At 35.9% G+C, this 23,610-nt stretch overlaps 1 protein-coding gene across 1 annotated transcript in view; it reads right to left on the bottom strand.

Annotated features, from left to right (window-relative positions):
• The window catches only part of si:dkeyp-14d3.1 (transmembrane protein 132C), a 556,433-nt gene that overhangs the window by 37,114 nt on the left and 495,709 nt on the right, over window positions 1-23,610 (bottom strand). Inside the window, exon 7 of the mRNA XM_056463261.1 lies at window positions 1-277. Coding sequence (XP_056319236.1) covers window positions 1-277 — 277 coding nt within the window. The remainder of the gene's footprint in view (window positions 278-23,610) is intronic.

Raw genomic sequence — 23,610 nt, 5'->3', positions numbered from 1 at the left:
CTGAATGCTGGTCATTCCTCTGTCTATGCCCTCCAAAATGCGTCCCTCTCTCAGTCTGGCAATTCGGGGATTCTCTACTTTCAAGAAGTCCCAGACGAGCTCTGTAATGTCCACCTGCCAATCACTGCCCAGCATGTGTGTCACCTGACCTCGCGTCTCAGAGGATTCGGCCACAAAATGTGTGAGCACTCGCACCATGGCCCTCTGATACTGAAGAGTACAGGTCTTTCCTCTGCGCTCTTCATCATCATCTTCATCTTCACTGTCACGCGCTGACCTGGAAATAAAAGCCATAAAAGTATGAATATGAATTTACGGCTCTTTAATATTTGTTTTATTTAAAGCACAGACATACTTCATCTAAGACACTGCAGGTGAAACATGTAAAAGAACATAACTTATAGTTTTTACTATGCAGTTGATTGATTGGGTTAAGACTTACTGACTTTTTTTGTATTGCATGTTTTCTAAAATGTTGATTTTATTGAGTGGTCCTTGTTCAGTGTAGTTCACTTATGGTATTTGGGGTCTATAGAGACCCCAGGCAACAAAAATAATTTTGTAACAAAATATTTGTTTAAAAAATACCATATTCAGTAATGTTTTGACTCCACATTTGGGAAGATTTTGGAGGATTTATGTTAATTTTTTATTTATATAAATACATATCAGGGCTTAACAATAAGTACTGCCTGATGGCCCGGGCCCTGCATGAGAGATGCTAAAGACAGTAGATAGAATTGTTACTGGCCCGATCGGTGCTGCGTTGTTACTAAAGTTTAATTTGCCTGTGACTATTTGTCAATTGCGTGCAAATACAGTTTTAGAATTGAGAAACAGTTTGTTCTTTAGGATTTAAATGCTACCTTCTCTGTAAAGTTGTGAACACAATATTGCTTTTCTGTTCCTGATCTCTGATTGGGTATTGTGAGCATGTTATTTTTTTCCAACCAGTACAGCGAAGAGGCATCAAATTATGAGGCTAAAAGAAAGCATCTGTTTCGACAGACATTATGTGGGTACAACATGACTAAAAACAAATGAAGTGATGTTTTGCACAGTTTGGCAAGTCAGCCACCTTTTGTTAAATGATTTAGAACTGGAAAAAAATACCTGCACATTTCCATTCTGCTATTTTTGTTTGCATAACAGTTTGAATTTTGCTCATTATACATTTATTCACGTTTTTAAATATTTAAATTTCAGATTCACAGATATTATTTTTGACGAATTATTTAAAACATGTGGCTAAGAAACAGCTATAAACTTTTTTTTTTTTTTTTTGGTGGGACCAGTGAAAATTTGGTGGGGAACCAATCGGGCCAGTAGAAAAAAATCCTTAGCATTAAATTCTGCATATAGATGAAACTTGTTTAAAATTATATTAAAATATATAAATAGTGAGGAAATGGTTTATGAATTATATATATATATATATTTTTTTTTTTCCTTGTAAAAAAATGATATTTTTGCCCATCAATAGGAAAAAAAAGTAGTTTCTGATTCTGATAATGATTACTGTTTATTTTCCAGAGACCCCAAAGACCATTAGTGTGATTTTTTTTAATACAATTTTTTAATAAAGACATCAGTAAGATTTACAGTAAGTTACTGGCGGACAGCTGCACTACAACTAAACTGTTAACAATTTGTGTAAATTACACAGTATTTAACTGTGATACGAACTGTATTTTACTGAGGGTCAGTATGTTACTGTATTTTAAATTTGCAGTGTGAAAATTACTGTATATTTTACAGTAAATATGTACAATAGTATAAATATATATACAGCAAAAAAATTGTGCTGTAAGTGTAAATATGTTATTTTTGCTGTAATTGATTTACAGTAAGTTACTGGCGAGTTGCTGCACTACAACTAAACTGTTAACAATTTTTGTAAATGACACGATATTTAACTGTAATATGATCTGCATTTTACTGTAGGACATTTATGCAGTATGTTACTGTATTTTAAAGTTGCATTGTGAAAATAACTGTATATTTTACAGTAAATATGCAATAGTGTAAATACAGTTACAGCAAGACAAATGGTGCTGTAATGTTAATACAGTATCTTTGCTGTAACTGATTTACAGTAAGTAACTGGTGAATTGCTGCACTACAGCTAAACTGTTAACAATTTTTGTAAAGTACACAGTACTAACTGTATTATAAACTGTATTTTACTGTAGGACAATTACGCAGTATGTTACTGTATTTTAAATTTGCAGTGTGAAAATGACTATATTTTACAGTCAATATATGCAATAGTGTAAATACATATACAACAAGAAAAATGGTGCTGTAAATGTAAATACGGTATTTTTGCTGTAATTAATTTGGCCGACTGCTGCACTACAGCTAAACTGTTAACAACTTTTGTAAACTGCACAGTATTTAACTGTAATATGAACTGTATTTTACAGTAGGACAGTGTTACTTTATTTTAAACTTGCATTGTAAAATTGATTGTAAATTTTACATTAAATATACACAACTCTGTAAATGCATATATAGCAAGATAAATGGTGCTGTAAATGTAAATACAGTATTTTTGCTGTAAATGTTTTACAGTAAGTTACTGGCAAACTGCTGCCAGTAGGTTACTGTAGATTCTATAGGAAATTGTAAACAGTGTAGATCTAGATAATGTTGATTGCCATTCCAAGTCATTTGGACAAAGAAAAGTTTATTTCATTTTATTATTTCATTAAACACTATTTACAGTTCACAAAAAAATCCAGGATTCAGAAGAGGGTTAATAGTCTAAGCAATTGCACTAAATATATGCTAATTTGCATAAATGTATAGTACAAATATCTGAAGTCAGGTTTAAAATATTGTTTTCTTTTTTTTGTCAGGCAAATGTCTACGTATGAACAAATCTCTTCAGAATATAAATAGTGGAAGTATTGGATATTTATATATGGATATTTAATAGTGGAAGTAGTGGATATTTGTCTCATTGCATCATTGCAGCAGAAAACACATTTTAAGAGAACAACCTTTAATATATATATATATATATATATATATATATATATATATATATATATATATATATATATATATATATACATACAATCTTTTACATATTGAAATCCACAGATAAAATATTACAAGAAATATAACTGTTAAAAGTGTATTTTGCTTGTTTTATTTACATTACACTGTAAAAACGCAATGGGAGGCATAAAAAACCCTCACATATCTGATCTGATGTGTGTGATTTGTGTCACTAATATTTTATATTAAAAAAACCTTTGAGTTATTCCATTTTATTTTGACAAAAATAACATCTATCCATTAAGTTTCATTAAGCTGGTGCACCTAATTAAGGGAAGCTAATTAAGCTTATCAGTACAGCATAATAAGACTTTTACAGCAAACTACAGTGCAGTTTCCCCTTTTTTAAAGACATCTTCTCTGTGATCTGATGTGAGAAGTCATAAGATCAAGGTAAGGTTTTGACAAAGGAAACCAACTCATATTTAAACAAAGATTTTAATGTGCTTTTTACTGAGCAAAGATCAGTTCAAATATTCTAGTCAAAAATCACTTTGTGAATGTTTATTTATGCCCACACACACCATCTATGGGTATATATTTTAAAAATGAAGTAAAGGTCATAGTGTTCCTCAGTGTTCTCTTTTTATGTTTAACATTTACAAGTGACTACGTTTAATTAATTTTCATCTCTCTGTGAGGTGTGTGTGTGTGTAGGTCCTCGGGGTCAAATTACAGAGTGTGTATGGTGTTAATGCGGCAGATTGACTTTTCTAGCACTGTAATTGAGCCTCATTTCATAATGCAATCGCATTCAACAATTACAGCATGGAGAACTCCTCCACTCAGATGCAGAACAATTGCTTTGTTCCACCTTATTAATTATTTCTCTCTTTCTCTCACCACACAGATACAGCGCATATAATTATTAAATACAGAACACATTGTGCTGCTTTTCTTCATGACACTCAAAGAATACTACAAGTCATAATGTCCATGATTAAATGCATTGAGTGTTCTTTTTTTGTCCTGCGTATTAATGTTTAAATGTGTAAAAAAAAGAAAAAATTCAGACATATTGCTTGTGTGATTGAAAACTGAAGGCGTGAGACATTTCTAACTGATGGTATACAACAATAACAACAAAATGCTATACATAAGGGAGCAGTTTATGTTAGTAATTCTTTCGTTCTTTCTTTTCTTTTATTTATTTATTTAATTTAAACAACAACAAATATACAATTTAAACATGACATCCAAATAATACAAATGTAACTTATAACATAAAACAAACAAACAAGCAAAAAAAAAATTACATATTCAAAATATATAAAAACACAACTTCAATATAGAAACCTTTACAATGACAATATAACTAAGGAATTATTTAACCTAGCAAATTGAAAGCAAGTTTACTATTCAATTAACTTCAACTTATTTGCAACTATAATCATATATTGACATTTCTTGCTATTAATATACTGGAGCGAGTCTATATATAAATGAAAATCCACAATAGAAACCTTCAAATAAGGTTTACATTTGAAGTCAGAACTATTAGCCCCCCTATTTATCCCCCCCCCCAATTTCTGTTTAACGGAGAGAAAATTTTTTTCAACACATTTCTAAACATAATAGTTTTAATTACTCATTCCTAATAACTGGTTTATTTTTATCTTTGCCATGATGACAGTAAATAATATTTGACTAGATATTTTTCAAGACACTTCTATACAGCTTAAAGTGACATTTAAAAGTTTAACTAGGTTAATTAGGTTAACTAGGCAGGTTAGGGTAATTAGGCAAGTTATTGTATAACGATTGTTTGCTCTGTAGACTATCGAAAAAAAAATATATAGCTTAAAGGGCTAATAATTTTGACCTTAAAATGAGTTTAAAAAGTTTTAAAACTGCTTTTATTCTAGCCGAAATAAAATAAATAAGACTTTCTCCAGAAGAAAAAATATTATCAGACATACTGTGAAATTTCCCTTGCTCTGTTAAACATAATTTGGGAAACATTAAAAAAAAAATCTAAGGGGGGCTAATAATGCTGACTTCAACTGTAGAATTATTCAATCTACATTTATGAATATGAAATTTACCAAAAATAAATAAATAAATAAATAAAATCAAAAGATTTATTATACATTCCACAGATAAATTGAGTCAAAATAAAATATACAATCTTTGGGGGTCAAATTACATCTAAAACCTGCTTTTTTTTGGCATACAAGTCATCCCAAAACTTCTAAAAAAGATGAACCAAAGACTGGATGATCTAAACAGAATGAGCAATTTCCATCAGTCTGCATAAATTTAGATGATGTATAATCGCTAACATAAATGTTATGAAGTATTTTTAAATGCAGTTCCCTATGTTTATAACTTATGCAGAAACGAAAAGGAAGCAACCAAGCTTTTTTCCACACAATATCTTCAAAACAAACATTCCAATTTTTTTTTCTCTAGGATTTAAGGCTCTGTTTTTTAAAAATATTGATCTAATAACTTTGTTTACTACAAAAGTCTACCCCATTTAAATATAGTACAGGATCAGTTCGTTAGTTATCCTTTAGTTTGTATCCGTGTGATGTCACACGAACTGGCTTCCGGGTCCAATCGCTCGATCAAACTGTAAGGGGAAACTCAACAACTGGTAATAATAAACATTTACAAAGCAATGTAATACTTTCAAAAATTACAATCACAATATATATCTATGCCTAATATCCGATGACCAGAAAGTTAATATTTTTTTATAAGCAAGTCCAGAGACTGTTGTGTTGTTGGGAAAAATGTAATATTCCAACAGTGTACAACATGAATTTATATAAAATTTGCTTTAATGTGTGATATGACTAATAAGTGGTCAAAAACAAATATTTTGTTTAATTGAAATGAATAGCGGTTTAGCACACTAGTAAAGTGATATGTACATACATCTCAGAAATAAAGGTACACGAGTTGTCACTGGGGTGGTACCTTTTGAAAAGGTTCAAATTTGTACCTAAAAGGTCCATATATAATACATATATTAATAAAAAAGTGTCCCTTTTTAAAATTTTAAGGTGCTAATATACTTTTGAGGTACCAATATGAACCTTTTAAGCACAAATGTGTACCTTTTCAAAAGATACCACTCCAGTGATATCTTTTCCACCTTTATTTCTGAGAGTGTACCCTGATGAACCTGCGCTAATAGCTTCATCAGCTGTTATCAAAGCATAACCTATCTTGCAATGTCACGACAGACCAATAAGAATCAAGTATTCCAGAAAGCTGTGTAAAAGAATTATTTGAAAGCACAAAGAAAACCTCAGCTTGAAATGTGAAACCTGAAATATGGCTTAACACAGAAAATATGAAATGCCCCAAAATGTATTCGGACTCTCTCAAACTGCAACCTGTCGACATTTATTGGCCAAACCGTTAAACAACAAGCAAGAAAATAAATAAATAAGTGTGATATTATTACAATGTAAAAATCCACCCATGGACTCATAACCACCAAAGTTCTCAGAGGATAGGATGGACATTTTATGATTTTAGCCTACAGTTGTTGTGGGTGAGATCACAGTGTCAGCACTCGGTTATTTACCTACACAGGAGGTCGGAAGATGATTCAATAAACAATATTTTCCAGAGAGCAGACAGACGTCCCTTCAGGGGGCTCCACATATCTCACTCTCACAGAGCCTTTCCTTAATACTGACAGAAATAGTCATTCCCAGCAGCCGGACTTTATCACGTCTGCCTGCCGTTGAGAGAACACTGTTAACATCAGTGCGTAAAGTGCGGCCAGCCTGGCACTCTATATGCTACAGGCTTGGCACGAGCACAAAAACGCTCTCTCGGGGTCAGTTTCCCTTTCGCACGCTACACAGACCAACTGCCAGTGTGTTTGGCAGAATCCGAATAGCCTGTGATTCTCTCTCTCACTCAGATACGCACACACACATAGCCATAAACAAATGGATCATCAGTGGCTCCTAGCACCAAACCGTAATGCGGTTACATCAGCAAGGTCATGTCTGTTATGCCCCGATAAATAGAAATGAGAATATGTGGAGAGGGAAATCAGTGGTGAATGCAAAACACACATTTTGAGGAGCCAAAACTGACAGTTTCTCCTCTCGTCTCCAGGTCAAATAACACAAACGTGAGGTGACATTGCCGAGGTTTTTTTTTACATGCTCGTTCATCCTTGCTAAACATGTTCACATTGTGCTAATCTCAGGGAAGATGGATGTACTTTGGCATGCACTCTGTAGACAGGACTGCAGCTGTGCGAGCCAAAACTTCTACTGGCTAATGAGCGTCTGGACAGAAGAACACGTGTTCATAAACTGCTGACAGAGGCCCTTGACTTTCTGGAGCGCTAGGTGAGCGTGGCTAGCGGAGGCAGGATAATTAGCCGTGATGTGCTGACGATGAAGTCCTTCATTTAACAGCATGCATTTTAGAGGCTACATGCCGAGATGTTGCCATTTGGGTAAAAAAAAAAAATTCAACAAATTTCATGTCCTGATAGCTCAAAACAACCTTGCTAACAAGAAGCAAATTAACGGTAACCAGGGGGGGCTGAAACCTGAGGGGCCCTTGAACATGACTTAGTCAGCTGATAAGAAAATGTATGTTTTTTCAATACCGGTATCATGTAAGATCCTGTTTCCTTGCACAATCCTTTTCCCTTTTAGGCTCTAAAGTTAGTTAATTGGGAACTTATTTTAAAATTATGCTTGATTAGGAATTATATATGAGCTTTGTTGTGCTTCGTAAGACCTATAATGTATTATTATTCTTTTGTCTCTCTAAGAACTGGTTGCTATTAACCTTCATTATATGAATGTCTGAGGATCACAGCTTTAGCTAGAAGTTTTCTTTAATGTTCTACACACAGGCCCATGGGCAGCCTGGTGAAAGGGGTGGTTCTTGTTTGTTCAAAAGTGGACCTTTTTGCAGTTATACGCCTCAATTTATATTTAATTGAGACTTTTTTTGTACATTTAATTTTCCTCAGTCAGAATTAGGCCATTTCATTAAAATAATTAAAACATGATAATAATAATAATAATAATAATAATAATAATAATAATAATAATAATAATAATAATAATAATAATAACAACATTCTAGCCTCTCTTGTAAAAAGTACATTTGAAAATTCATGGATAACAACAATAGCCAAAATAGTATTCAACTGAGTTTTAATATGGGCCGCTTTCGGTGCACACTTTTTTATTGCTCATTTTTTGTTTAAAGAACAAGGTCCAAGATTTAGAATAAAAGTTACTTATGAAATGTTTTCTCTATTTAAAAACAGTACAGTAGTAAACATATTGCGCTTTTCTTGCACAGCTGAATGTCATGAAAAATATTTGTTTGGCATTGGCCAAAACTGATTACCTGAAGTCACACTGAAGCGACAGCCAACAGAGGATTCTGCTTGGTCTAAAAGCCCTTTTGATGGGTTAATTTGACTATTTATAAAAAAATAAAATAATACAAATAAGCTCATGTTTGGGACAAATTCTGGACTTTTGTCAGTGAGGGGTGGGTCTTCCGAACCCGTGCCTGACACAATACATAGTAAAATCTAATATAACTAATGCTTGTCAATTGACAATGTACAACAATTTACTAATTTTAACTGTAAAAATCTAGTAATCTGTTATTTTCATACTATGCATTTCTTATTTGGAAAACCTTCGTTAAAATGTTAGTTCACCCAAACACTGAAAATTCAGTTATTACTTTCAATCATGTCTGGAACACAAATTAAGATATTTTAGTTGAAACCTGAGAGCTCCCTCATCCTCCATAGACAGCAAGGTCTTAAAAAAATATTCAAAAGACAACCCAGGCTCATTCTGATTATGTACCCCTATATACATTTCTAGAGAAAGCAAAATAGATCGCAGCAGGTACTTTTTTTGCAGTTTTTGTTTTTGTGAATCCACCAAAAGCCGCTGTGTAGGCTTTTTTTTAGATCTCAAATTTCTCTCACGAGTATCATTCGAATCTGCTCTTCTCACGTAAATCCACCAGAGACCATTCGCATCTGCTGTTCTCAGGTAAATCCACCAGAGACTGACTGATTGACTTACTGACTGAGCAACTGACTGATCCCCTCCCCTTCCCTAAACCCAACCAATACCGTTTTAAAAAGCACTGATTGTGACCTGCCCACCCCTTTCCCTAAACCCAACCACAGTATTTTAAAAAGAAATCCAGAAAAAGAAAAGCCCCCTGACTACGTTTTCAGATTTTTCCACATTCTGACCCTGTTATTTACTTGTTTAATTTACCCACTTTCTGGAACTGTTCTTCACCGTACTCGAACCGTATTGTCGTGGTCAACTCCGCTCTGTGTCTTAAGTCTGCCGATGAACGTGCCAAGCTACCCGATGAACTGGTAACAGCAGAAAAGCCGTCCGTATGGAGGTAAGCGGTCAGCTGGTAAGCGAAAAAAGGAACGGTGTCATACCGCCCAGTAGTGTTCGTTTTAAGATGAAATGCAACCATATGTAAGCTGAGCTACTTAATTCGTGATCTCCAGAAATGTACATAGGGCTACGTTTTCAGAATGAGCCTATCCTGTCAAAAAAGGTCCCTTCAAAGTCCAGAAAAAAAACTAAAATAAAATAATCAAAACAGACCATATACCTTCAGTCATTCAATTGGAATATTATAAAGCTACAATAATACTTTTGTGTGCACATAAAACAAAAATAAAAACTTTATTCAACAGTTTCTTCTCAGTGTCAGTATAGGGTGCATGTTCATATTTCATTTCATTTCATATTCAAAACATGAAATGGCTGATTTTAATTTCCACACTGGTCTGCCTGCAAGGCTGCATATCTACACAGGACATTGCCTGTCCTACTATGGCCCTGGCTTGACTCATGGTTATTCATCGAGTTACGTGATAAGGCAGTCCAGCATTAGCCAGCAATGACAGCAAAGCCAATTAATATCCACAGGCAAAACTATAGCCATGCCATTTCCAATGTGGTCCCTGCCACCATTTTTAACAATTGTTTTTAAAACCGAAGTTTGACTGAACAAGCATCTGCAAGCGCTGTGTGGGTGAAGCCGAAGTAACTAGTATGATGAATACTACACAACATGAGTGAGTGGGTTCTGAAGGTGTCACCACAGCAATGTGCATTATTGCCACAGGACTGCGACATTAGAATGGACTTTGGGCTCTGTCACCGAATCAGAATATGATTGCATCAGGTGGCCATCTTGTTAGTGCTCTCCGAGATTGAGGCTGTCAGGAGGACGGCAATTGAGCCCCTCATTAGAGGCCACTCGATCCACCATGACAGACAACCTCCCACTGCTGGAGAAAGAGCTCTGTGAAGATCCTGCTGGTGTAAGGATTTCTCACTCGACTCCTTTAGCTTCAATTTAACCTGTGCTGTCCATAGAATCATCATTAGCCGCTGATTACTTTCATGTCCATTTCGGCAGAGCTTTTAAATGAGTACACCCTTGAAGGTATGTCTGGATCACAACCGCATAGTATACGTTTTTCTTTCGTGTTAAAAAAACTGCTGAATTATGCATACCAGACTATTAGTTGGCAGTGTTACTATATGTCTTTGCACAGCGTTGTTCAGAAATGGAAGGATGCATATCTAGGCTATGTCATCAAGCTATGTCGAAGGACCCAATTGAGTAGACGGCCTTCTTTTTGTGTCTTTCATTTGGTCTGTTTTGAAAGATGCATCAGGTGTATCCTTTGTGTCTTTCAATCAACAACCTTGCACGTGTTCCAATTTAAAAAATAAAGTGAAATGGATTTTGGATATGATGGCATTATGCTGTTTGCTTAAACTGTGCATATGTAAACCAATGGAAGACCACATAGAGTTGTCGTTGCCTGTTATTACATTAATATAAAGTCAGTTAATGTACATATTCTTCATATTATAGTAATAGCAGTATTTTTGCACAATGACAGTGGCAGCTGAAACATTGGTAACACTTTAGGTCACAATTTATGCTCTTAGGTGCATTCGACTGCAGCCGGGGATCAACAAGATTAACCGAGTGCAGGCAGGGGCCAGTTGAAAACTCAAGCCGGACACTTTGGGCTTCAAAGTTGCGGCAGTCATGATGATCGATCACATGGCGACATCATCCATTTTAATTATTTTTTTTATTTATAACAAAATATTTACAGTACAAATGAAAAAGAATACAGTGTCTACAAACTATAGTTCATTTTTAAACAACAAGGGAAATAGGAATTAAATTTAAGTAGCCTATATAACAAACTCATGCGAGAGATAAGGAGAAAAGAGATGGTAATATAAACACAAAAACGAATAGGCCTATTAAATACAATGCAATATGCACAAATTCTAGGAGTTTAAACATCAGTCTTTTTGGCTAATACTTCTTGTTTGAATATGCTAAAAAGGGTTTACATTTATTTACATTTATAGACATAAAACGTTCCAATATATATTGGTCTAAAAGTCAAAACAAGGTGTTTTGATTAAGTCTTAAACAAAGATTAAGATTATTTTGGATAATGAAAGCATTTTTAAAAAGTACTTTAATCCAAAAAGATTGAACAAAAGGGCAGTTCCAAAATAAGTGAGCAACACTTCAAGGAGATATTTCCCAGAAAGGGCAAGGTACATCAATGCCACTTTTAAAATTTGTGCATAAACGGCTTGACAGGAAATCAAATATTTTATGATCATATCAATAATTTTATAATTATTTAATAAAATAGTTCTTTATCTTAATTTGTTAAGAAACCTTTCGAGTGGCATGATCAATGATGATAATTATTTTATTACAAGTCTGTAACAGACTTAAATGACTTAAAATTTAGGTTATTCACTACAATATTTAATTTAAATCATTCATAGAGCTGAATGCAGTAAATAGTCTATACAAAAAAAGTCGAAAGTAAAACTATGCAAACAATCTAGCTTTTCTAAACAAAATATTTATCAAAAAATGATACTGCAGTAAAATATGTGTAGTCTTTTAATAAGCATGATATTTACAAGATAGAGATGGTATAACAAGTTAATTGTTAAAAAATGCACCTATTCACTACTGACTGACTTGCCTATTATTAAGATATTAACATTTGAAACCTAAACCCAACATCTACCTTACTAACTATTAATTAACAGCTAATTATGATAGTAGTGTTAGTAGTGGTTTGTTAATAGCGTGAATTGTCACCTAAACTAAAATGTTACACTCGCTTCAAACGTTATCACTCGATTGATTGGCCGTTATCAGTGGTTATCAGCTATACTAATAGGGAAGACTCGAGATCCTGAACTGTTTTTACATTACTGTGACGTTAGGTTTAGGGTTGGGGTAGGGGTAGACGCTAATAAAATACAATTAATAGGAAATATAATAAATAATATAAATAATTCTCATGGTTAATCAGCTATACTAATAGAGATGACTTCAGATGCAGATCTGTATTCACATTATTGTGATGGTTGAGTTTAGAGTTGGGGTCGGGATAGACGTTAATAAAATACAATTAATGAGAAATTTAATAACTAATATAAATTATTCTTGTTAACTTGCATGTTCTCTCTGCGTTTGCGTGGGTTTCCTCCAGGTGCTCCAGTTTCCACCACAATTCCAAAGACATGCGGTACAGGTGAATTGGGTAAACTAAAATTGTCCGTAGTATATGTGTGTGAATGAGAATGTATGGGTGTTTCCCAGTGATGGGTTGCAGCTGGAAGGGCATCCGCGGCTTAAAACATATGCTGGATAAGTTGGCGGTTCATTCCACTGTGGCGACCCCAGATTAATAAAAGGACTAAGCCGAAAAGAAAACAAATGAATGAATGAATGAACTTCCGGCCACAGCCGTATGTGATCTGATTATCCATGTAGATTGATGATAACAGCCTTCTGAGCCTACTAGTAGGCACAGAAGGCCCCTACTGGCCAATATCTATCATCTGATAACCACTGATAACGGCCATTCAATCTAGTGATGACATTCGAATTGGCTGAGCGTTATCTAAACATTTATGACACAGGAATTCACACTTTATAGACCTTTATATTGGTCGTGGAGGGCTGGTGTACTGCAGATTATAGCTCCACACCCATGCAAGGATTTTTCTAGGAAGACAAGTAAGAGCTTGATTAGCTAGCCCAAGTGTGTCCGATTGGGGTTGGAACTAAACTTTGCAGAACACCGCCCCTCCAGGACCAAGTTTGGACATCCCTGTTATAGTCTTATTCCTAGTTTTTAATATAGCGAGAAGGACTTTACTGTAGCCCTAAAGCAGTAGTAGGACTGATCTAGGAGGAATGATTATTCACTAGGATGTGTCCTTCAATTTGAGAATAACCAGTGAAATCCAGTGTTGTTCTATTGTTTGTTTACTTGTGCCTGAATGTAAGCCGAACTTGGATGCATTAGCATGGCATTATAATTTGTTTTTGCAGTTTTACCATTTTCATTTAGTTAAGTTTCTTATCATTTTCTACAAACTTGCCCTTTGAACGTTGTTGAAAACGTGAATTTTCAGGCCCTTGTTGTAATGTAAATTAGCAGCCACAACACATAAAAATGTTCCCTCGTTTTAGGTGAAATCAGTGTTGGGTAAAGGCCTCCATTCAATGACAGACACACAACACTGCAAAGATGTATTTTTGATTTTTCCTAAAACAAATATTTGATTACAATAACTAATCAATGAATAACATTAAATTAGTTGTTTGTATCATTATTAGCTAAGCTAGAAACTGATAGAGATAGAGTGGCTCTGATAGCATTAAAATCAATGTCTTCCTCTGTTCATGTTTGGTGTGGATTTTCAAGCGATTGCTTTTCGTGTCACATATCACTGTATGTAAACAGTTTTCACATAAACTCCCTTGTGCATGGATATGACATTCTCACCATCAGAATTTTCACTGTGTACATCTGCCTAAAGGTGTTCAATATGGTGTCAAGTGCTTGTCTGTTGTGGGGATCTGCTGGTCCAGTATCCCATTATACTATTTTAACAGAAGTGTTTCTGATTGCTCATTTTGTTTTTTGGAGGTACATTTTCGTCAGATTTTTATAAAGTACATTGTTTTAAATCAAAGCTGCGGTGGCACGGTGGGTCAGTGGTTAGCATTGTCGCCTTACAGAAAGAAGGTTGCTGATTCAAAACCATTTGGCATTTCTGTGTAGAGTGTGCATGTTCTCCTCATGTTCGTGTGGGTTTCCTCTGGGTGCTCTGGTTTCCCCCACAGTCCAAAGACATCCCAAGTAGCAAAGAATTCTGGCCCAGATTTGGCATAAAGTTGGCACAGCAGGCATTTATCTGGCCCTGGCAGACAGCATGTGGGGCAAACATGGCCCAGGTTTGGCAGAGGTAGAACCATCTTTAAGGTGACACACAGACCTCGGCCAAATGTCAAATGTGGTATTTGGCCCAGATGTTAAAAATTAATATGTGGGCCACATAAGTTTAGCCTATCTTGACTCACATTTAAAATACATTTAAATTACTTTTAAGTAAAGAAAAGAAAATTCTACCAACCATTTTGCTTAAAGAAAAAGCACGCCCATATCGCGTCTAAAGTGCAATGCTTCATTGGTCTATCAAATTCCTTGCAGTCGTGACACAACAAAATATGTGGCCCAGTTCAGGCCCAGTTAAGGGTTATTAATTTGGCTGAGACTTGGCCCAGATATGGTCCATATTTAGCTCTTGTCTGGAAGCCAGATTTGGTCATGTTGTCCCATGATTCACTGCGGCATGTGGGACAAGCGAAAGCTGATTTTGTGGGCCAGAGCTGGGCCAGAAAATTTTTGCTATGTGGGATGCAGTATAAGTAAATTGGGTAAGCTAAATTGGCTCTAGTATATGTGTGTGAATGTAAGTGTGTATGGGTGTTTCCTAATACTGCGTTGCAGCTGTAAGGGCATCCACTGCGTAAAACATATGCTGGAATAATTGGTGGTTCATTTCACCGTGGCGAACTCTGAAATAGAGACTAAGCTGAAGGTAAACGAACAACCCAGGCTTATTCTGAAAACTTATCTCTATTTACATTTCTGGACACCACCAAATATGTCCCAGGAGCTACTTTTTTTGCAGTTTTTGCGAATCCACCAGAACCGCTGTGTAGCTGTGATTCACCTCATAACTATTAGGTGTGCTTAATTTTTATAATGCTTTAAAAAAGACTTAAAGATACCTATGGGGAGAATGAATGGGAAAGAGTGCCAATGGAATCACTAATACACTCTGCTGGTTGAGCTGTCAGAATATAAACAACATCAAAGAAGAAGTGTATTATGAGGCGATCACAAAATTCAGCAAAATAACTCAAACAGAAGTCAATTTCAAAGCTTTCTTTAGGTCACTGACCTACTTGAATTCAATGAAAATGTGAGGGGGTATCTTTCACTCTCGTTCCATACTGACAGCTATGGAAAATATAACCTAGTCTTTTTAAAAATGGTTTATCTTATATTCATTGTAATGTATTATTAAACTCTGCATGTTCAAACCTTTCACACTCATGCCATACTGAGAGTTACTGAAAACCTATATTCTTCTTAGAAATGGTTCACCTTACACTGTAAAAACCCAAAAAGGTAAGGTAACTCAAACCATTTGAAGAAACTCATTGCAACAAACCATTTAAGTTCAAAAACTAATCCTAATGAGTACTGTGAACTTAATTCATTTGAACAGACGAAGCAATCTGAGCACAGTAAAACCCAATAAATGAAGAGAACTCAAACCAACAGAGTACTGTGAAACCCAATAAGTTAAGGCAACTCAAACCGTTTGAGGAACCTGATTTCAACAAACCATTTGAGTTAAAAAGCTAATCTATATGAGTACAGTGAACTTACTCCATTTAAGTTGAGGTAATTGGGTATTTAATTAACTCATTACCTTCAACACTGAGTTCAAAACTCAATTCAAATGAGTAGAATTAACATTCAGTAAATTTTGAGTCAACTACACTCATTTAATTTGATTAAGTTGATGTTGGGTTTTACAGTGAGCATATATTGCAATGTTTCATCAAACCCTGCATGTTAATTTAAGATCAAACCTTTACCATAAACAAAACACTTACAACTGTCTTCTTTAATGCTGCCTGGTCTTAACTATGAGGGCTGTTCATGTAATTATGTTCAGAAACACTTCAGAACATAATGTTTAAAAATGCTAACATAAATAGAAATACCTAATGAGCAGGTTGATGTAAAAACAAAGAATAAAAGGGAAGCATTTAGGATGCCATGCTCATTCTGTGCACACAAATAGAGCATCACATTTGCAGTAAATGGCTTTGCAAAGTGTATCCATAACCACCCCCCACAAAATGAGCTATTATGCACTTCAACTAACAAACCACTATGAGTTATTTAGATTCTTGTAATCTTTGATGTAATTAAACAGGCTCTGCCCACGGGCAAGGAGTATTATGAGCCCCTTAATGTCATTTGAAAGTTTTGCACAGGAAGAAAAGGTAATCAAAATAGAAGCATAGCTTTTTTAAATAAGAAATTTTGCAGAACTAAACTGATAAGAGTACATCACTGTCAACTATACTTCTTTCCAGTGCACTGTCAGCCGGCTGAACTGCCTATTTTGCCTACATACTATTTAAAAGTAAAGCAGACAGTGTACATGTCAGGTGTTATTTGTCGAAAAGTTGAGCAGAGAAGTTTAGGAAAGAATGCCACCACACAATGTTCGGGATTTCCCGTCTGGCTCTGCTCAAACTCTCAATGAATCTGTATTTTAACTGTCTCTAGAGTTTCCCTCCTGGAGTCTGGATTGTCATTCATGTACACGTCGAGCATCCCATTGGGAACTTCAGATTTCACCTATGAAGAGCTTCATATTTTATATTCTGTATCCTCGGTTTCTCACATGCATTGCGAATCACAGGGCCACATGGGACATGTGGAAATGGAGACATAAAGGAAACTGCCTCCATACCTCCAGGAAATCTTATATATTGACTTTATTCTATTTGGAATTCACAAGCCCATGCTTCCCTGTGGGTTATGAGGAGAAAGGTGAAATGTATTCCCATACTTCACTTTCGAATGGCTACAAAATATTAACGCTGCATGCTGGGAAATTGCAGCCGGGAGCATTTGTAATGGGTTTGAAAGGATCGACCCAAACAATTTGGCTGTTGTAGGATTGGCAGCTTTCACAGATTGACAGACATCCCAAAATTTTAGCCAACCCCAGGACTCCTAAAAGCTAATTTTCTTCTTAGTACACCTATGCTAGCAATAACAACACTTAACAGAACACCAGTAAACTCATATATTGTCACACCCCTATACAAACATGAAACCATGTAGCTCTAATAAGCATTATATGCTGATGAGTCTAAACAATATGACCAGAGGCAGGTATATATCTTTGATTATCTCCCAGCAAGGATGTGAATGACTTTGACAAGGTTCAAGCTATAATGGCACGGCATCAATGGGACAAACTGGATCAACAATATCAAGCCACATCAGTGTGCCATCTTGCAACCTACAGGACTTAAAGGATTTGCAGAACACCTTCAAAGGTCTTGTGGCAACCATGCTCTTATAAGTCAGCACTTTTGGCAGCATGTGGTAGCTAATGATATATTATGCAGATAGTCATAATGTAATATCTGTACGGTTCCCTCTAATAATATTGCCACACTGAGCAAATAATGCTGTGATAAAAAAAGGACTCATTGTGTAACATTTTTTTTATTTCGTTGCTTAAAATATTCCCTCGTAAATGAATATATGTATACCACAATTATTGACACCCCTATGAATTCATTTGAGCACTTACCATCCATTGGCTTAGTCCCTGAATTATCAGGGGTTACCACCAATAACTCTGGCATATGTTTTAAAGGCAACACTTTATTTTGATGGTCCACTTGAGTATTATTAGACTGTCTGCTTAATATCTGTTGATACAGCTGCTAAACAGACATTTAACTGACTTTAAGAAACTTTGCAAGAGCATGTCAACCTACACTAACCCTAACCCCAACCTAACAGTCTACTTATAATCTAATGAGAATTAGTTGCAGTGTAACTTTCATTCAACAAATGAACCATCAAAATAAAGTGTGACCGTTTTAAATGAATAAATGGACCACAAATTACTCTGGCATATTTTTTATGCAGTGGATGTCCTTCCAGCCACAAGCCAGCACTGGGAAACACTCATACACACTCTCATCCACACACACGCACATGCACTATGGCCAATTTACCAAATTCTCCTATACCGCATGTTTTTGGAATGTGGGGGAAACTGGAGCATCCAAGACTCGAACCATCAACCTTCTTGTTGTGAGGCAACAGTGCTAACCACTGAGCCTCATTTGTATACAAAGGTGATTAGTAACAGAAATTTGTTTAACCATGATCTTCTGTTTTAAAGACGTATAAATTTGAAGTAACGAACAAGCCAAAATAAAAAAAATAGTGTGTTACAAATGGTATATATCGGCCTTCGAAGGGCAGTTTGGAATGAAAACAATCATGGGTAGAATATTGAGTTGCCTTTTCAAACTGAAGTACTCAAAATTGGCCACTTCGAAGGGCCCTTTGGAATGAAGGATTTCAAAGGGTACGACTGATGAACACTTTGGGCCTCCATAATTCTTTGACAGGGAAGTTGTTTGGTGTCACACACTGTGTTACATTTGGAAGGGTTCATTCCTATACCACAATTTCTTCGAAGTTGTCATTCTTAAAAGTATAAGGTAAACTCAATGAAGGGATTAGGGCATAGGGATGAGACCTTCTGAAAGGAACTAGTCATTTGTTACAATAGGTAAAACCAAAAGCACAGCTTTATGGCAAATAATTGTTGAGCTTCACAGAATGGAAAGTGGCTGTAAGAAAAAAGGCCATTGCCATCATCCCGTTGACTAGAATATCTTAATTCTTGCCTGGAAGTGCTATACACTGTAAGCAATTTTAAGCCAGTACAAAAAAAAAAAAAAATAAAATAAAAATAACAAAACATAATGCTTATTACCTTTTGGTTTTTCTTGTTTACTCGACTTTTGAATACATCAGCTGCACTGACCTTAAATTATTTGTTAGCAATACAAAAAAAACTTAGTTGAGTTGACATAAGATTATTATGAGAGGTGAACTACTCTGTAATGAAACTTTTTAAGTTGTGCCAACTGAACCTTTTTTTGTCTACAGAATTGGAATGCCTGAAGTTGAGTGAACAAAAAAAAACTCTTGTGAAAATTGGTTCTATGAAATAATACATTTTCAGAACAAAAAAAAAAACATAGTTCAATTAAAAGAAAAAAAAAAAAACCTAAAACAGACAAATGTTAACAAAACATTTATTAGACACAGAATTAGAAACAGGACAGGAGGCAAAACAACAATAGCTGTAAACAAGACAGGGATCAAAACATGGCAGGACAAACAGGGAAAATGCTTTGTAATGCTTCACAGGGAAAAACAAGACTCAGCTATGAGTCTGTGTAAATAAGGTGTCTTTATAGTCCTAGTAATCAGTCCATTATGAGTGTGTGTGTGTGTAATCAGGAAACCAGAAACTGGTTCCTCCATTTGAATAATAGTTTGAACATTTGATTACAGGATTTTCCTGAGTTGTTCATGAAAATAAATCAAAAACATGTGGGATGTTGTTGTACAGACAGTTTTACAGATTTTTGCCAAACCAACAAAAAACAACAATAATAAAAAACAAAAACACATAATTTAAACTTTCTTTTCAAGTTGGATTTTTTACAGTGTAGGGTGGCTAAGTGGTTAACACTCTTGCTTCACAGCAAGATGCTCAAGTCTTGGCTGGATCAGAAGTTCTTTCTGTGTGGAGTTTGTTTGTTCTCCCCATTTCTAAAGACATGCGATGCAAGTTAATTAGATAAACTAAACTGGCCATAGTGTGTGAATGAGATAGTGTGTGAGTGTTTTCCAGCACTGAGGGTTGTACTCTTTGGAAGGGTCTCTGCAGTGTAAAACATATGCCAGAGTAATTCAAATAGGTATCCCTGCAGCCCGGAAACCTCCAAGTGGGAGGGATTTACACCACAAGTAGGTTGGATTTAGAGTGGTGGTAGTTGTAGATGTTGGTAAAAAAAAAAACTACAGGTTACTGTGAGGTTGGGTTTAGCATTGTGGTGGGTTTAGACCATGGGTGTCAGCTGATGCCAAAAATATACTGAGATTCAGCCTGCTAAAACATATATTTTTGAGCCACTATCATTGTTGTGCAGTCGCGTCTAGCCACTTGAGGTTTTGACCTGCCACCTTGTCAACATTTAAAGTACTACATTCAGATTTACTTTGATTTTCTCTCAGTGTATGGTCGAGAGTAACATATATGTTTTAATTCTGTGGTTGATTTAAATGTTGAAATATATGTCGGTAAGTGCTCAATTTTTATTAAAGCTCTATTTTTGTAAATATTCAAGGATCGTTTCATTTTTATCAGTTTTATACCACCTGTATTTTGTTGTACAAACACTTCTATAGGGCATGGAATGATGGCACTTGGGCGGTCCGCTCCTGTTTGCCAGATCTGAGCCACAATTAAGCCAAAGCAACATCACATTTCAGCCAGAATTTAACCATATGAACCAGAACTGACCCTAGTCTAGGTCACAGTTTGTTTTTATTCTGGCCCAGATCCGGCCCTACCAGACACTTACATCTGGATCACATACTGAATAGAATGATGGCTCTAGGGCAGTCCGCTCCAGTTTGTCAGATCTGGGCCACAAATAAGCCAAAGCAATACCACATAATAGCCTGAATTCAACCAAATGAACCAGACCTGACCCTATTCTGGACCACAGTTTGCTTTTATTCTGGCCCAGATCTGGTCTATTACTTCTAATAATGGATTAAACATTGGTAAACATCAGTTGATTGTATTATTTCATCGCAGGTTGTGCCTCACTTCATTTTGTTTGCTGTAATGAACAAACTTTTCAAGCAAAGTTCTTGAAAAGAAAATTTATATCAAGAGGTTCAGGGCTATGAGCCTAACTAAAGCAAACACTTTTCTCCATGATAATGACTTTAGTCTATGTGGTCCACATATGTTTTAAGATAACTTCGCCACATTTGCCATTTCTTCTCTGGGCCGGTTTAGGCTCACAGCCTCATTAGCCAGAGCTAACTGTGCCAAATATTTGCCAAAAGTAGCCCACATTTGTTTTAAGATAACTAAGCCACATTTTCCATATCTTTTCTGGGCCACTATAGGCTAATGGCTGCATTAGCCAGAGTGTACTGTGCTGAATATTTTCCAAAAGTGGCCCACATATGTCTTAAGATAACTGGGCCACATTTGCCATATTTTCTCTGGTCCACATTAGGTTCACAGCTGCAATAGCTAGAACTTACTGTGCCAAATATTTGCCAAAAGTGGCCCACATATGTCTTAAGATCACTGGGCCACATTTGCATCTACACGTGTGAGCCACTTTAGGTTTAGACCCAGATTACCTTTAAATGACCCTGCCACTATTTTGCCAACTGTGGCCCACATTTGTCCGCCATCATTTGGGTCAAATTTATCATTTTCCACATGGGCCACATTAGACTCACATTCAGGTTACATTTTCTCATAAGTGCCAAATCTTTGCCTTAAATGGCACAAATATGAATTTGAATCTTTGGCCCCCTTTGCCATTGTACAGGTGGCCCACTTCAGGCTCACATTTATTTTGTCTGGGCCGAAGGAATACCACCAGTGCAGCATAACTGCCTAAAGTGGCCCACATCCGTATGCTATCTGGGACACGCTGTGCTGGTGGTGTAACAAATATGATCAATTTGCTAATATTCAATTCAAATGGTCTCATTTAATAGGTTTTCCTCATATGCTTATTAAGATTAGCATAAAAACTATGTACATTAGTCAAATTGTACTGCTAGTTGAATTGAACTTGTTAAAGTAAAGACTAAGTGTTTGTCTAATGTTCGGCCATACACACACAACCACAGATATATTACAACAGCTAATGTGTGACACAATGCTGCTTTGCATTATCACTGATGACAGGTAATGCTTGAAATATAAATGATATGTCTGCTATCCTAAGATGCATCAATTATTTCAGCTTGGTGAACTCTGACCTGCGAAATCGCATCACTTGACTGTGTGAGACCGTTCGAGGATCAAAACAGGACCTCTCTGGACAGAAATTTTTAGCATGGAGCGATCGCTCGCTTTTTTTAATGTCTAATCATCTTGTTTAATCCCACCCGTTTTCGGAGTGCCGCACGACAGAATTTCGCACACACAAAGCCCGGTGTGACCGTAGCTTTAGACCTTAATTAAACACATTAGGTTGGATTCCATGTGATGTACAAGTAATTTAAATAAATCAATGAAAAGACCAGGAGGTTTGTACGGCCCACTTGGAACTCAAGTCCCATCCAGTTGGAGCTGAACAGCCCATTTGGAGCTTGAACTGACCTCAATTGATACCCTTCTTGAGTAATTGGTGGTTTATTCCGCTGTGGCAACCCCTGATAAAAGCAGGGAATACGCAGAAGAAAAGTGAGTGGAAGTGCTATGAATCAATCTTTGAAGAGGAAACGTGTCTATTTTGTTCCAACACACTCTGTTTTTGACACAGAGACCAAAAATAAAAAAAATCTCCAAGAACCAGAGCTTGTGAATTACAGAAATTGGTTGAATCTTGGCATACAAAGTTTCCCATGCCACCAAGATCACCACAAAGTGCTTGAAAGGGTTTCAAGTAAGTTTTTGGTGTGTATTTTGATCAAAAATCAAAAATGTTTGATTAACAATTTTAACTTTTCCCCCACAGCCTCTACTGCTCAAATTTACCAAGAACTATTAGTGAAGAGCACTGTGTAATGACTGTTAATGAAATAAAAGGAAGCTGCAGTGATATTTTCTAAATGAAGCTCCACAGTGTGCACTCTGGATTTCACTTTTTTTTTTTTTCCATAAGCCTTAAAGGCAAGCGAAGCAAAACGACCAGATCTGGAAGAAAAATCACAACATTATTTGATTCAAAGCCAAGGAGGAGACCTATTACATCCTTTGTATCACATCCTTTGTTCTATCAAGGATTCACGGCACTACTGTACTGTCCAGCAGAGAGTTTGTTTAATGGTTTCACACTCCAGAGCTTCTGGTAAGATCTGTTTCTCTGTGACTGTGTGGGGCTTCTCGCATTATTCGTACTGCACCACTCTCAGTACAAATTGATTTGAGGAGTTTAGTGGATTTTCACAGTAAAGTTGAAACTTTTTTTAAAATTCTGAAAATACTTGGTGGATTTACACTGACAACTGCTGTGATTTGTCAGAATATCTGGTCATTTTGTAGGTTTTGTGTTTGACAGGGATAGACATCTCCTCCTGTGCTAAATTCACACTTTTTCAGGTTTCCTTGAGGTTATAGTTCACCAAAAATTTAAATGAGCTATTTTTATATTCTTCCTTATGTGGTTTGTAGTTTTTTCTTTTGCTGAACAAAAAAGAGGGTGGCATTGTGGCTCAGTGGCTGGAAGGATGTCAGCTGCGTAAAACATATGCCTGAATAGTTGGTGGTTCAT

Source organism: Danio aesculapii, chromosome 8, assembly GCF_903798145.1.
Source record: "Danio aesculapii chromosome 8, fDanAes4.1, whole genome shotgun sequence".
Taxonomy (NCBI): domain Eukaryota; kingdom Metazoa; phylum Chordata; class Actinopteri; order Cypriniformes; family Danionidae; genus Danio; species Danio aesculapii.
Note: the sequence above shows the minus strand (reverse complement) of the source record. Positions and strands in the feature narration are given on the sequence as shown.